The sequence below is a fragment of the Camelus ferus genome, chromosome 3, assembly GCF_009834535.1.
Source record: "Camelus ferus isolate YT-003-E chromosome 3, BCGSAC_Cfer_1.0, whole genome shotgun sequence".
In the NCBI taxonomy this organism is placed as follows: domain Eukaryota; kingdom Metazoa; phylum Chordata; class Mammalia; order Artiodactyla; family Camelidae; genus Camelus; species Camelus ferus.
Window position 1 is genome coordinate 15,432,118 of NC_045698.1, and position 17,090 is coordinate 15,449,207.

General features: G+C 37.5%; 1 protein-coding gene across 1 annotated transcript in view; it reads right to left on the bottom strand.

The window, feature by feature from the left end:
• Window positions 1-17,090, bottom strand: part of CDH12 (cadherin 12) — a 342,925-nt gene that overhangs the window by 13,323 nt on the left and 312,512 nt on the right. Inside the window, exon 8 of the mRNA XM_006189587.3 lies at window positions 14,451-14,587. Coding sequence (XP_006189649.1) covers window positions 14,451-14,587 — 137 coding nt within the window. The remainder of the gene's footprint in view (window positions 1-14,450; window positions 14,588-17,090) is intronic.

Below are 17,090 nucleotides of genomic sequence, written 5' to 3' on the forward strand. Positions count from 1 at the left end.
AGCTCCTAATACTTTGTAATACTTATAACGTACCCATGTTCTAAAACACATTTCCTAGGTGAACTTATTTAGGTTTTACAGCAACTTTAATATAGAAACTATTATTATCCCCGTAATTGTATACAGAACTCTGAAAAACAGAAGGAGACTGTAACTCTTCCAAAAATCTCAAGACAAAAGTGGTAAGGTGGGTTTTGAATCCAAGTGTCCTAGTTTCAAGTCCATGCCCTTAAACGCTATTAAACATTAACCTACTCAACTTCTGTAACATGTAACAATCAATCACCACCTCTTATTTTATTTGGTACATAATTTACAAATCACAAGGACATAAAAAGAAAAGAGTGTCCCCCCCAACCAGGGTACAGTTTTATTTTATGAGGTTAGTGTCAGGATGAGATAGCTTCTAAAGTCCTGACTTCCCGCATATTATATTTATAGTACAAATTTACATTTATAATGTGTAAACATATTGCTAATTTAAGCTGTTTTCACCCATAAGAAATTTCCTTTTGGTAATTTTAATATTTATCCTCTCTCAATGTAGATTTTAACTTCTGTCCCAAAGAGTAATAGGTCACAAAAATATAATCAGTAATGTAGCATCTTATTATTAAAAGTGTTTCTCAAAGGTGTGCTTTTGGTATTTTAGGTATTAATATAAAAACATTTCGTTGTGTGAGATTTTCCTATGTACTGTAGAATCTGTAGAATTACTGAATATTAAATGTTACTAAGTCATCACTGTGGCAATTACAAAATAAATGCCTCAACAAGGATAAAGGAAAAATTATAACAACAGAGACAACATATTCATATTGTCTAAAATGAGTGATGAGTTTATGGGTTTCACTATATTATTCTCTCTTCTATTGTATATTTGTAAAACTTTTTATAGTTAAAGGTTTAACAATGTCACCTTATTTTTTAAACTCTGGCTGGGTAAGTGGTAATATTTCTATTCAAGAACCACTATACTTAAGAATTCACCTTTTCATAGAGAATATGCTTATTAGAGTAATGTAGAATTTTGTCATTCTATGTAATTCACCAAATGATGTGAAAAAGTAATGACATGTTCTTTCTGATTCATCTAATCTTTGAAACGGCAAAGGTAAAATTTGCTTAAACTTGATTCAGCATGAGCACTATTATCCAAGTCTTTGCCATGTTGGAAACCAGTTATCATTGAATAATTAGATAACAAATTCAAATATGAACTTAATAAATATTAAATAACCAAAATATTACACAATTAATTACTGTGTTCCTGGCAGTCAAACCATTTAAACTGTAATTATCATTGATTCATGCTGCTTATATTGAATAACTAGCTTATTAATAGATTTAGGTTCAGATAAAACAGTAGCTAATTCTATTTTTGTTCCTCATGTCGTCAAGAATGTTTTGTTAGATCTTCTTTCTCTTCCTCCTGGTGATATCTCAGTCAGCTCCCAGAGCTTTTGAGTCAATTTGAGTTAGAATGAGCTTATTGTTAGTATTTTAAAGTATGGCTTAAACTATGGAAAAAAAGGCTAAATTATGAAAATCAGGAATAAAATAGGAGCTATCACTTTTTATCATAAATGAGATACATCTTACAAAATAATCTAGTAAACTTATGCCAAAAATTTAGTCAACATAGATAAACTGGATGGATTCCTAGAAAGATATAAATTATCATCACTGATCTCAAAATTAAAAAAAAAAATCTTAATAGACTTAAAACAAGTGGAGAAAATTACGCTGTAATTAAAAATTTACCCACCAAGAAAAATTCATGCCCACATGGCTTCACTGGGAAATTCCAACAACTATTTAGAGACCATACAGTATCAATTCTTCATGAACTCTTTTAGAAAATACCAGCTCGTTCTGTGTCTTATTACTAAAGCCAAATAAAAGCATCAGGAAAAAAATCAAAGCATGGACTAGTATCACTCACAAACACAGGTACAGAAATTCATTAACAAAAGATTAACAAGTCAATCCCAGAAGCATATTATAAACCTAGTGAATAATGACTAAATAGCATTTACCTTAGGGATGCAAAGTTACTTTAAAATCCAATAATAATGCGATATACCATCTTAATAGAAGAAAGAACAAAAAATCACATAGCCATCTCAGCAGTCAGAATTAGTATTTGACAAAATTTTATCCATATATGATTAAAAAAACTCTCAACAAATAATGAATAGAAGGCAATATCTTCAACCTGACATAGTAAATCTATAAGAAACCCATAGCTAACATCACACTCAATGGTGAGAAACTAAATATTTTCTAACACTGAGCACACGGCAAGAATGTCTGCTCTGACTACACATTCTCCATTACACTTAAGGGTTTACCCCCTGCAATCAAATAAAAAGAAAATGAAAGTATTCAGATTGGAAAGAAACAGGAAAGTGTTTTTGTTAAAAAATGACAAGATCCTATAGGTAGGAAATCCTAAGAATCCACAAGGAAACTAACGGATATAATAGAGTGTATCAAGGCCACAGGCTAAGAGAACAATATAAAAGGTGGCTATTGCATACCTAATATACTATCAAATAATAAATTGAAAATAAAAATAGCAAAACCATTCAATTCACAATAGAATCAAAGATAATAAAATCTTTAGGAATTAATTTAGCAAAATAAATGCAGGACTTACAAACTGAAATTCACAAATCATTGCTCAGAGAAATAAAATGGATTGCTGATGGAGATGTAAAACTGCATAGTCACTTTGGAAAATAGGTCAGAACTTTCTTTAAACATTAAACAGGAACTTATAACCTAACAATTCCACTCCTAGGTGTCTAGCCAAGAGGATGAACTGAATGTCCACAAAAAGCCTGGATGCATATTACGGAAGCGTTATGTGTGTAGTTCCAAACTGGGACCAATTCAAATGTCTGTCTTTCGGTGAATGGATAAACAATGGAATATCCACACAATTAAAAATTCTATAACAATAAAAAGGAAGAAAATAGTGACATATGCTACATCATGAATGAACTTCAAATCTAGTGTTCTTCATTGATGAGAAAAGAGGACTGACATCACTCCTTACTCAGAGCTTAATTAACTGCAGAAAGCAAAACATTACAGTGCCTTTCGGTTTCTGAAGTACAAGAGCTTTGCAGAGACTCCAGGCCCAGCTGCCAAGTCTTCCAGAATTCCTGGAGCAGATATTAAGATGAACTCTCTTAGAATTCCTGACCCAAAGAAGCTCCATGATAATGTGTTATGCAGCAATAGAAAACGAATCCTGGTGATAAGACATATTAAAATATATATTACAAGGAAAGGAGGAGTCTGACTTGGGGGCTGCAGCTGAGATGGGCTCCCTGCAGAGCCCACTGGCCACGGTGGGGGAAGCAGCGTTCATTTCCAGGCACCGAGTAGGGACTTTGCCCCGAGGGGGCTGTTGCTGGGGCTCGAGCTCTCATTTTGTCCCAGGTCTGCAGACACTTCCAGCAAGTCTTCTGCTTCCGTGGAGATTGATGCAGCTATCAGCTCCCGTGGTCTCCAAGCCACCTGGAGTGGGGCCACCACTATTTGGAGCCAAATGTTGCCCTGCCCTGACCCACAGCGGCTCTGAGCCCACGTTCCTGCCCTCTGTGGGCTGTGGATTGGAACTGGGAAGGGGCTTGCTGGGGACACAGAGCCTGGCCTGGAGGGATTGGCCAGCAAGGCCAGGGAGGTTGGTGGCAGTCATCTGCTGATGGAGATTACAGCCACCCCCAGGAGTCTCAGCACAAGTCAGCCCCTTTCCTAGGAGCTCCTGGCCCGCTTCAGAGCTTGGACCTTGAGAGGGAGAAGGACATTCAGGGCATTATATTTGGCATCTGCATAGACGAGATGTGGATCAAGCCAGAGGCCAAACGGATCTTCCACGTCCTGCCCAGCTGCACACGCCCACTGTCTGCGCTGCCAGTGATTGTAGCTGAAGAGAGGGCAGGACTCCTCTCTGGACTTCCTTAAGCCTGTTATCACTGCCGGATCCATTCCAGCCACGTTGTACCCCACGTATTCTATGTGACCACAGAGACTGACAAGGGGCAACCTAGCAGGAACTCCAAGGCTCACATCAGCCAGACTGGAGGCCAGTTCTTCATGTGGGAGAATGGCCACTGTGCCTTCAAGTCTGACTGTGTTTACCTGCACCAGCTCCCAGCTAAGGTCCTTCCTCACCCAAGAGTGTGCAGCTGGCCTCTGGGAGTGAGGTGCTGAGCCCAGCAGTGTTCTTAGATGATGCCAAGCCAGAGGACCAAGGTGTTCTTTGGGGACTGTGCCCTGGTCATGGCCTCGGGTTCAGAATTCCTATGATCCCAACAGCTCTTACCACGGCCTCCAGTACCCAGGATCAATGAGTGGGGCGGAAGGCTGAGGAGCCCAGGTGTGGCAGGCAGTCGGTGTATTTCCTGTTGGGCTTGGTTGGGGAGGAAAGTAGCACGTGCCCCCCACCGTGGACTGCAGCAGTGAGACAGTGGGGGACGTGGAGGAAGGCGAGTGCTCTCGGGAAAGAGAGGGTGTTCTCACTCTCTTATCAGAATCTTGGTTTTTAACTTTGCTCTTTTGTAGGAGGATACTGAAGGAAAACCAACAAGATGAACCTAAGCCATCAGAAATAAGGGGTGGGGGGAAGAAGAATGAAGAATGGCATTGCTCCCTGAATTGGTGCTTTTTTAGCTGGAATCATCTGAAATTTCACTGATTCACCTGTCTGGTGCTTGATGCCGGCAGTTTGCTGGAAATGTACACACGAATACTCACGCATTGTCTCTCTATGTAAACTTGACTTCCTCACAACATGGTGGCATGAGGTCAAGGGCATGAATTTCAAGAATGAGAAAAATTCAGACAGAAACTATTGCTTTTATGACCTAATGCGGTCACATAGGAACACTTCTCCACTATGTTAGGGCAGTTACCAGCTCCTTTCCAAATTCACGGGAGGAGTAGACTTCACTTCTAGGTAAAAGAAATGTCAGCCTCATTGCAAGAAGAACATATGGGATGGGATAGACACAAAGATGCAGCCCTTTTTGGAACCTGGAATCAGAAATCTCTTAGGAATGGGTTCACTGGTTACTAGTTACTAGCACTGTAACTTTTGATAAATCCTACAAACAAAACAAAAACAAACAAAAAGCCCTCTAAAATTTAAATCTAAAAACTGATATAAATTTATGGTTCTTACGCCGTCCTCTTTGGTGCTAAGGAGTTTTACAGGAAACAAAGAGAAGTCATTGGCTTTATCCATAGTTCTCTGTATATGCTATATTAGTATCCCACATAAGATTTCATTTGACAAAGTGTCCTGGTGATCTACAGAGTTTGAAAAATACAGATCTATAAATAGTTATTTACAGGTGAGAAAACTTAAGCGTAATCTTGCCCTATGCTTTGTGTCAGAGCCAAGACTGGATTCCAAATCCCCTTACTATGTTTTTTGCACCTTATGATATATATCGATTAACTCAGAGAGTAAGAAAACACTGAGTGAGGTCTGCCACGTACGTGATGCTCACTCACTTTCAATGAGTCATGTTTATTCTGCAATCTAGCCAGCGTGCTGTGAGGAAGCCCAGTTTATACTCAAACGTCAAAGAGGTATTTTTGTTTGTTGTTTTTAATCACATAGTAGATACTCAGCAAATGCTGGGCAAATGATAGAAATGTTTCCAAGAACTAAATGAAAAGTGTAATTGAAAATGTTTTAAAAACCGCAAAGTGCTAACAAACACAATACTCCTATTATGTGAAAATATGCTGGAGTTATTAGGTTTCCTTATTTTAAAAACGACACCTGCTTTTGAATAACAATTGGAGTTCAAAATTCAATTGTATCAGTATGTACAAAATTGCAACTACAATAACTTCAAGAATGAAATCTTAGCTTTTTATACCAAAAATTGAATTATAATGCAAACTGAGCAAAATATAGTGAATAAAAAAACACAGGCTCTATTTGTCTTTTTTCTTTAAATCACTTCACTTTTAAATTACAAGATAAACAGTATCTAATAATAGCTCTGTTCAATTACCATAGTATGATCTGTAGCTAGACTGAGCCATCCATAAAGAGAATGTAAATTATTCATATAAACCTATGCTAAAGTCAAAAATTACCTTTGGTGCTGTTGATGACAAAAACTGATCTCCAAAGAATAAGAAGTCTTTAAAAAACCACCAATCAATTTCTTTGCAAAGAACACAGTAGAGAAACTTATTACTGATTTTAAATATTTTCAATAACACAAAGCCTTAGATATTCTGAGTTTCTTGAGAGCAGAAACCACCTCATATTCATCTTTAAACCTCCAGAGTTTAACACTAGAGTGCCTAATAGATGCTAACAAACTGAACATACCAATAAATAAATATACTTTCAAAAACAGACTGAACTGAGAAACAAAAGTTGATTATTACAGCTAATGTAACAGGAATCCTGTGCTGAACATGACCCACTGACACCGTGACAGTCAATATATTTTCCTTGAATTCACCCATTGCCAGCAAGACCATGGTTAACATTAGGTGCCATTTTACTTTATGTTCAACTATCTATAATTTAACATTTTTTTCTCAAGTGATTTTCTTTAATATAATAACAGAATTTTAAATTGGTATTTTGAAGGCATGTAAAACCCATTATTGATTTTTGATCAATTTAATTAAAAGGAGATGCTTTTATACAGGTAGTTAACAGGTCAGTAAACAATCAAATTTGGGAAACAGTCACTTGGAAAAACATAATAAACTGTTAATAGTTTGATTATGTATTATTTCTCATTAGTTAAAATCAATTAAATCATGGAAGCAATGAGAATACAGTGCAAAGAATTCAAAGCTGTGTTTTATCCTCTAACCTCCCCTCTCTCCTATGTTTCTCATCAAATTAGTTGACCAAAATGTTGTTTCTAGGACCTAAATACTTCTCTTCCCTTCTACCCATTAGCAAGTTTTTTGTTCCCCTGTCTTTCTGTTGTTTCTTTGCCTAACCCTTAAATGGCTAAGTCCACATCATAGAACCACTTCTCGTGGTTTGTACTCACATATTCATTATAGTCTATATGTTGATTAATCTCAAATTTATTTATCAGACCTAAGTCTCTCTCCTGGTTTCTTGATCCTTATACACATGACATATATACATGACGACCTGCATGAGCAGCAAGAATATAAAATTTAACCTGTTCAAAACTGAGCTCATAATCTTTGCCCAAAACCATTCATTCTATGTTTTCTACCTCAGTTTATGGCACCCCCAGCCCTCCTGCTGCCTATCTAAAAATCTGAACAGTAATGGTGATTCCTCATTCACCTCATTTCCATATCCAATCAACACCAATTCTTACCATTTTCACCTCTCAACTTTCCTTGAAATCTCTCCATTTCTTTCTTATTGTCCTTGCCATTACTCTATAAGTCATCAGTTTCTGCCTTAGATTATCCCAAAATTTTTCCATTTTTTCTACCATTTTCCAACCCTGCTTTACTCCAACCGATTTGCCATTCTGCTTCCAGTATAAATTTTCAACAATGCCAGTCATATCAAATTCTATTTTTGACTATACCTCTTCAGTATTGACTTTTTACTTCACAATGAAATCAACATTATAATATGCTGGAAAAAATAACCTTCATATTTTGTATCTAGATTCTTTTCATTTGTGGAAGAAGATTATTTAGAAGAGGTAAGTACAGAGAGATAGGGACAGAAAGACAAAGAATAAGAGAGACAGAGGAGTTTTATCTTTTACTCACCCTCAATTTATTTACTTTTTCCTGTACTAAATTACTTTATATTCCTTTGACTGTCTTATGCACTCTTCAACTTCTAGAGCTCGGCATGTGCTATTTCCACCATCTAAAATACCTTTCTGCCCTCCTTTCCCTCCTAATCTTCTACTTTTCAGTTTAGATGCTGTGTTTTCATGGAGGAATCCCCTTTATCTTTCTGTGTGCTCTCATAATACCCTGCTTATTTTCCTATTTCCCATGTTAACATTTATAACATGATATTCTTATTGGCAGTTAATCATGTTTGATGCCTAGTAGATTATAAGTCAATATGAGGAAGATTTTTTTTCATTGTAAACTTCTGCTCTGAACACAAAGAGCAGTGTTTAATATATAGCAAGAAATGAATAAATGAAGTAGTAAAATTTTGCTGTTACATTTATATTTATGATAAACATAAATTTCTTGAAAAATTAATAAAAGTTATGATATAATAATGGTCCCTTAAGATTTAATATGTCATATATTTCAAATAGCCATAAAGCTCACCATTTATTCATTAATTATGTACACATCCATATGTTCCAGAGAGTATGATAAATCACAGGCATCAGAGATGTATAAGATAAAGTTCCTGATAATAAGAATTTCACAGCTGAGAGGCTCACTATACAAATAAATGAAATACAATATAGTTCATGAAGTCAATGATATTTTCAATGTAAAAATTTTTTTTTTATTTTTGAATTCTATTTTTGGTATGTGATGTTAAAAGGAATTTTCTGTACATATCTAAACATAATTTTTTAATCCAAATTTCAACCTTCAGGTGGAAAGTTTGTCATTTGGTTTTAATTTCCTGAGAAAAATCAGATACTAATTAAGAAAAAAACAACAAGGCTTTCATTATTATTTTGGATGTGATTTTGATAGAGCAGTTTTACCGATTTAAATGACTCCTAAGTAGTTTGATTATGGTAGTGTACCCATAAGCAGCTGAAAGTTTAAAATAAAATATAAACAATCACAACAAATTTGTATTCCATTATATTTACACATCATATAATAGTAAGAAAAATAGTACCATTTCTAAATTAAGTGGATGATTATGGTGATGTTAATGATTATTATTTTAATGTATATTATACACTGAAGGTTTCATGAAATAGTTGAATATTTATACTTTCTTCACAGTATGTATTACATTTACAAGTACTATTAAAATGTTGCCAATACTATTAGAAATAAAACTTAACTTTCTTTGAGAATACAAAATAGTGCCATATAGTCACTTAGAGAAAAGAAAGGAAATTAGTAAATGGTAGATAAACTACCTACACTCATACGTGTAAAGGAGGGTATTCATGAAGAGTAAGAGAAAGGCAATTATTTGAGAAATAAAAAGAAAAAAATAATGACTTCAATCCAGAATGGAAACCAATGGTTACATTTAGTCCTCAAAAGCCAGCTGCACTCTCTGAGTAAATACATCTCTTCACAGTAACATTACACTCTTTAGCATCCCCAAATCCATGCCAATCTTTAAAAGTCTGGAGAATTTGGTACACTGGTTCCAACATCAATATCCATTAATAACCTAGGTATCCTGTTTAAAAAAGAGATTTCTTGGCAATAATCCTGAAAATTCTGATCCAGTATGTCTTGAATGGGGTCCAGGAATACTGTTCCCAGGTGATTCTGATTCAGGTAACCGTTGAGAAGTTAAAGAACAGTAGTAAAAAAGAAAGGCCAACCTGTATGTCCATTCTCAATAAATGTGCATATGGCTTACAGTGCTCTTTTGAAGAAACACTGGCCAAATTAGAAAGAAATGTCTACTGCTCACCACTGCAGAAAGTCTGGAGTCAGGCCTGTCACTTGATCCTGGTGAGGTTAACCGTGGTCACCCAGGTGGATACGGTGTAACCCAGTCAGTGCTGGCTTATAGGAATGCAGGTCCCTGTGCAACTACCTTCCAGACCCACCAGCTGGGGAAAGCTGGGGAAGTGACATATGCTTCTTTGGACATATATTAAACTGGGAACACATAGAAACAGCAGGAATGAGGATTGGTTCAAAAATGCACCTGAAAAACTTTGCAGTTTCTCAGTGAGGCATTTAAGGCTCTCTTTGATAAGTCCTCAGGTTTCCTTTCTTTAATGTTTTTTTAAAATTGAGATATAATTGACAGCTAATGTTATATTAATTTAAGTGTATAACACAATGATTTAATACTTGTATCTATCTTGAAGTGGCTATAGAAGTGGGGGTGAGGAGGGTGGAAAAGGATGAATGTGATCAAAATGTGCAGACTTCTAGTTATAAACTGGATCATGTTTAGGGATGTAGTGTACCGCATGGTGACAACAGCTAACAATCTTGAACCTTATATTAGAAAGTTCCTCATAGAGTAGATCTCAGGCTTCCCTTCTGAACGCATTTTCTCTAATCCGCTTACAAAGTCTGGACACCAGCTGAGCTACCCCACTTGTAAAATCTCATCTGGCCGTGAACTCTGATACCTCTCTGCCTTTGCTTAAGATGTTTCTTTAACCTAGAATGCCCTTCTTTCCTCTCTCTCAATATCTTTTTCATCTTTTAAAGATTTAGCTCAAATGAGAATTTTTATATGACATATTATGTTTATGCTTTGGCAAATAATTATTTTAATTATTTTCTCTCCTACAGCACTTTGTGTTTTGGTTGTATACTTAATGAATTCAACACAAAATTTCCAGGCCTTGTGGTCAAGTCACATGGTCTCTTGATGTTCTGCACTTTGAGAGAGACTTGTCTAGCTGCCAAGAACCACATATGGTAGGCAACTTGTTGAAACAGCTTCCTGACATCCACATGAGTTACCTTCATGTAATGTTCTGCCCTTAAGTGAGGGCTGGATCTAATGACTTGCTTTTACTCAATAGAATGGGGCAAAAATGACACCACCAAGGTCAGAATTGACATCACATCACTTTTGCAGGGGAGCAGGACACTAACTGAACAAGACAAATCCCATGGAGCCATCTGACTGATTCGGCTCCTCCTTCCTCGTGCCCTTCTTCTCAGCCGAGGCCCGGGCTGAACCAGCAGCAGGAGCTGCAGACTTGCCCTCTTGAGGCGGGCACGCCGGCCAGCTTGTGGATACCCTGGGCAGTGACACCTTCAGTGTTTTTTCCTGTCAGCTCACTGATGACCTTGTTAGCAGGTCATTGTCTGCCTCATCAACGCCCATGCTGTCCAGGATCTTCTTTACATCCTTGGTGCTGGGATGGGTATTGCCACCAATGGCAGCCATGAGGTGAGAGGCAGCATCGTGTAGGTAGACAACATTTTTCTACATACAGGGATATTACCCAAAAGGATCCTTCACATTGACATCTTGTAACTTGAGACTGATGCAGTAATTAACACTTATTGGACACAGATAGAAATCTACCTATCTACAACACTGCCACACACATGATATTGCACATGTATTTCCCAATTTTCATCTTTTGAGTCTTTGTATTTTATTTCTAAAATGCAAATTCACTATTGAATTCTAATAGGTAAGCAGTCTAATGAGTTTAAAGATAGGTAGATAGGTTAAATAGACAGATGCCAAGATTAAAAGTAATTTCAGTTCAATTACACATACACTGCAAATATATATATATTTTTACTATATTTACTTTAACTATCCATGCATGTGAAATTCACCTTGATTAATTTTACTGTTAACTTATTTAAAGTTAAGTAAAATGAAGCATAGGAAAGTGAATCCGTGTCCCTGTGAAATTGTGTTTTGGAGTGAGTGATGGGCTCCAATACTAGCTTGGTCATTATTGCCTGTGTGACAAACGAAATATCTCTCAGCCTCCATTTCCTCCCTCCTACAGTGTGGACAGTAATAACCTGAGTGAATGTATATAAAACTATTAGAATAGTTTGGTTTACTAGTTTACAATTACTATTATTCTAGAAAAACTAGATACTTTCTTTTCATTTGGTCTGAGAATATAATTTCATGGCTAACTATTTGCCACATAGGCATAAGAAACCCTTCAGAAAATTTTTCTAAGTTTGACAAAGCTAAGCTTTTAAGGAACGATGACACCACTTGCTCTGTAAGTGTGCAAACTCCCCTTCCATTTTCCAAATGGCTGAATCCCAGGCTCTGACTGGAGGGACCAGACCTGCTACTCCAGGTGCCCTCACACCGTGATGATGGTTTTGGCGGCTTTGGTAGCCACTGGAGAGAAAGAGACCTTTAAAGCTACAAAACAGGTGACAGAAGAACTATCTGCAGGCTTTCATCCTGAGTTAAGGTACTGGACCTACCACTCCTTTTCAAAAAAAAAAAAAAAAAAAAAAGAGGCACAAGGTTTGCGTGTGCATTAATAGGAAAGTTAGGTTACATTAATAGTTTTCTAATGAATAACATTTTATTAGAACAATATGTTTGATAAATAGAAGCTATTTGAAGAGACAACCTCTGGTCAGTTGTCACTTGCTACATCCAAGCTATTAGCGGGAATATAATGTGGTTCCTGGAGGTCTTATATACCATACTTAGACAATTTATGTTCATTATACTTGTCGAAGATCTTCCAAAGCTAAAGTTCATTTTCTAACATAATATACTTACACTGTTCCCAATATTATGGATGAATGAAATAATTGAAAACATAAAAAGAATGATGAGTAACATACATAACTGTAATAGGATGTGATATGGGAGGAAAGGAAGGATGCCTAGCATGAGAGGAGACTTCAGGAAAACAACTGAAAGAGAATGGGGTCCTCCAAAAGGGGAAGGCTGGCATTCAGTTCAGTTCTCCTGATAGCAGTCGGCTCAGGCAGTGGACTGGATGACCTGCTCTCAGAGCCTAACTGAGCAAGGAGAACAGAGCTGAAAGAAGATGGCAGGAGAGAGAAAGCAGACAATAGAGGAGTAGCCTGTAATGGACCTGTTTAGCCTGACAAGGATGTGTCATGGCCACAAGGCCAAGTGGACATAACAGAAGGAAGTTGAGAAATCATGCTATTAACTCACCCAAGAAAGCCACCTGCTGAACAACGGGACCTGGAATTAAGAAGCCGTAAGATCTACCACAGGTGGGATGCCCAGAGCCCCCACCGCCAAATAACTCAAAAGTTACTTGAAGAGGGACAGTATGTGGCAGTCCACTGGGCCAGTCCATTTTAATCCTAGAAGCAGCAGCAGCGGAGGGAACACTCGGTGGAGACAGAGAAGAGAGATTCATACTTTTCATTCCTCTCCCTCCTTTCCAGTCTAACAAATTGGACAATCAAGAGTCACCCTCACAACCAAGGAGTCAAAGTTTCAACTGATGGTGTTATTGAGTTCTGCAGTTATCTACTGCCAGGTAACAACAAACGACCCCAACATATAGTTGCTTGAAATAATTACAATTTTAGTATTTCTCATAATTTTGTGGAGGTTACAATGTGGTACTCAGCTAGCAAGCAATCTGGCTAGAGGCTCCAAGACAGTTTTACTTATATATCCAGCACTCTGGAGGGTGTGGTTAAAAGGCTGAGCTGGCTGGGATTGTCAACCTGACCACCAGCCTCTAGCACGACAGCTTCAGAGTAGTCAGTCTTCTTACACAAAAGAGAAGAATTCCAACAAACAAGACAGAAGCTGCATGTTCTTTTAAGCTAGATTTGCCTCTAATAATCAGTAACGTAGAAGTAATGCAATCAGCTAAAAACACCATTAAAGCCTGGGGATAAGTCTCTGATGACTCATGTTTGGAAGCAGTTGTTGAAGATGAACACAACTCTCTCATATTTACACCCCGCTGAGTTGAAACTGATCAAAAACGCCTCAGCAGAAATGTTCACCGTTAGCTCCTCCCCGCATGAGAAGATGACATTAGCTGCCAAAGTCTTTGTACCAGACACACAAAAGGAAATAAGAAGAAAACAAAATGAGAAATACTCAGAAGGGATTTCTCCAAATCTTTCAAGAGACTCTAAATAGGATCGGTACAAAGGACTTCTCTTACAAACAACTCTGCGGACAGCCAAATGTCACCGCTCCCACCCTCATCTGTTACCTCAGGAAGCTGTGATAATATCCTCAACTCTTCAGCCAAACAAGTAAGACCTATAATTACTCTCAATCGTTAGGCTTCTCTCCTGGACCAAGCAGGAACCAACACAAGGAGTCATTCCTAATAATCCTATGGAGTCTGAGTGCCTTTTTGAAGAACTGCACTTAAAACTCCTGTCTATTCCACAATGATGATCATAAAAACACACATTCTAATGAAAGGAGAGAGACAGATGAGAAGTGACTTTAAAAATGCTCTGTTCTTTTTCAGAATAGAGGATTTCATGTGATGATAACTTCCTCCTGCCCGGCCTGCGAAGCTCCCAGCAACACAGACAGGGATGCAGCGTGGAAGACAAGGCGGAGCTCCGGTGGGGGTCTGAGGCTGCCGCATGGAAAGGGAATGAGGTCACACAATGAAACTCACTACTAGATATTCATGCAGTCCTGCAAATAGGGCTCATTGGCAGCTGTCACAATTTTTCTGGACTTATGCTACGAGGAAAAGGCACAGGTTTCTGAGTCTCCCCAGGAGACCACTCAGCTGTCAGTCCGAAAATGAAAAACACCTCAGCAGGGACTCGTTTAAGAGCGTGAAATCCAAAGAACGGCAGCATAACATTGATTCCGGCCATGCCATACTTACTAACTTTACTCGCAATTATGGAGAAATTATACTGTGCAGTGCTTTCTCTGTCGAGTAACTCATTAGTGGCGATGGTGCCTTCAGTTCCGTCTATTGTAAAGTAGCTGTCCCCATCACTCTTCCAGTCTATGAAGTACCTGTATATAAAAAGAGCAGATGCAAATGTGCAATGATTACACATTCATCATAATGGCAGGCAGGCTAACTTGCCACAGTTCTGTATTTTTTTCTCCCTGTAGCTATTACCCACCTTGCAATAAAGAAGAGTGTAAATGACAGCTTCTTTATTGCAAAGTCAGTATGCTCAAGGGGAAACTGGAAATAATGAAAGATTTAGCACCCGTGCTGTTCATATCCTTTTAGGGTCTTGACACCTTGAAAGCTCAGCAGAGACTCAAATTCTAAAGCTGACCATGGGTTTCCTTAACCTGCTGAATATTAAAACTTTTTCAGGCAGTAAAAATCCCTTAATGGGGGCTGTGGGAAGAGGTGGGGGTGGGGGAGACATCTGGAAATAGCTACGAAGAAGTTAAGCCAGAACAGAGGTAGCATCTTTGTTTCCGTGGGCAGAAAATATCATACTATGGAAACTAAGGGGGAAATTTTGAAATGAAAATCCAATAATTGTAGATTTCTCTCAGACACTTATAAAAAGGCCATGGTTGCTTAGTTGTTTATTACTCTAAATATCAAGGCAACTCTCTTTCAAAAAAAAAAAAAAAAGCAAAGCAATGACCTTGCCTAATAATACCCTTTATCTTCTTTATTAGTTAACTTTCTTGATAATAACTGCTGTTGCCTACTTTATGTGAATCAGCTGAACTAAGAAATCCAAGCAAATGAATAAAAAACATACTGCATTGCTATAAATTTTATGTAAGAATGTGCGTAGAGAGTGACATGTAAAATTATTTATTAAACATGTATTTTAAATCATTGTATTAGTAGATATTTTCAAATCTTACCATGTGTCAGACAGATATCATTCTAAATATTTACATATATTAATTTCATAAATTCCCACAACCCTAAAAATAAGTGTTTTTAATCTCCCCATTTTGCATTTGGGGAAACTGCCAAAGTTCACAAAGTTAGAAAGTTTTAGAGCTGATATTTGAACCAGGTCATCAATGTTTTCCATATAATTATCATTAGAGAGTCTTACCAATTTTAAACAGATCATTCTATGTGAAAGGGCTCGGTAATCAAAGACTCAATGCACAATATATCTATGACCATATTTTTGGCCAGGGAATCAAGAGGAGCTCATGACAACAGTGGCTGAAAGCAGATGACAGCATCGTAGTCAGCCCACCGAAATCCTCAGGTCATCATGAAAAGTCAGTTTAAGGCGTGTATTCCAAAACAGAAATTTATTATTTTAACAAACTGCTCATTTAAAACTGAGGCAGTTTGACTATCATTTCAGCACAAGATCAAAACTAGTTTGCCATTATAGATGAGACTTATAACTTAACTTGCCAGTATCTATTGGTAACTAACAGGATCAGAGTATGAAACAAGCTTTAAATCTGCCTTTGATAATCCTATTGCTGATTTGTGAGAATGAGTTCAACATAGCATCCTGTCTCAGAGAAATGCTCTCAAAAATTATCAATGAAGGTAAGGCACATTTGAAAGCCAGGGAGCACAGGGTATAATGAACTGCATCTCTATTGCATGATGTCCTTTTCCGAACAAAAAAGCATCTTCTCACAATACCACTTTTTATCACCTTGATTGTTCAATTTGGGCACATGCCTAATTTAAGAGGAAATGCCTAATTTAAGAGGATGTGCCCAAATTTCCTTAGTGACTACAGCATTTCTGGAAGAATTGTTGGTGTAGACTAACAACTGTTGGTGTTTAACTGTATAATTTACTAAATATTATTTACTGAGTGTCCACTATGCACTAGACACTGCACTAGGGTTGAAACACATACAAATCAGTAAAGCACAATGCCCACCAATAAGGAGCCTAATTGGGAGAACACATATAGATGATTTGGGTGTCTGATAGAAGGTCAGAAAAGATGCTACAGAAGTACAAAGAAAAGGCACCTGGTTCAAAACCTGCTGGTTCAGGTAAACCTTCCCACCCATGATGTTCTGCTGATGCTAGAAGGCTATGCAGGAACTATTCATGAGAAGAGAGGCAGACAGAGTGAGGAGAGGGGGAAAGGTATTTCAGGAAGCTGCCACGGCAGTAGCAAAACCATGGAGTGTGTGTGGGGAATTACAAGGTGCTGAGAATTATGGGAAAGTATCTGACAGGCACAATGGAAAAAGGCTAAGTGATTTAGGTCCAGGAGGGCCTCATAAATTATATTAAGGTCCTTGGACATGATCCTGTGTGGAATGAATGCTTCAAAGGGTATAATTAAGGTATGAGTTCAAATGTAATCACTTTTTTCCTTAAAAAAAAAAAAATAGAGTTACCATATGATCCAGAGATCACACTCTCAGGCATATACATGGAGAAAACTCTAATTTGAAAAGATACATGCACCCCAATGTTCATAGCAGCACTATCACAATAGCCAAGACATGGAATTAACCTAAATGTCCACTGACAGAAGACTGGATAAAGAAGATGTGGTATATATATATACAATGAAATACTACTTAGCCATAAAAA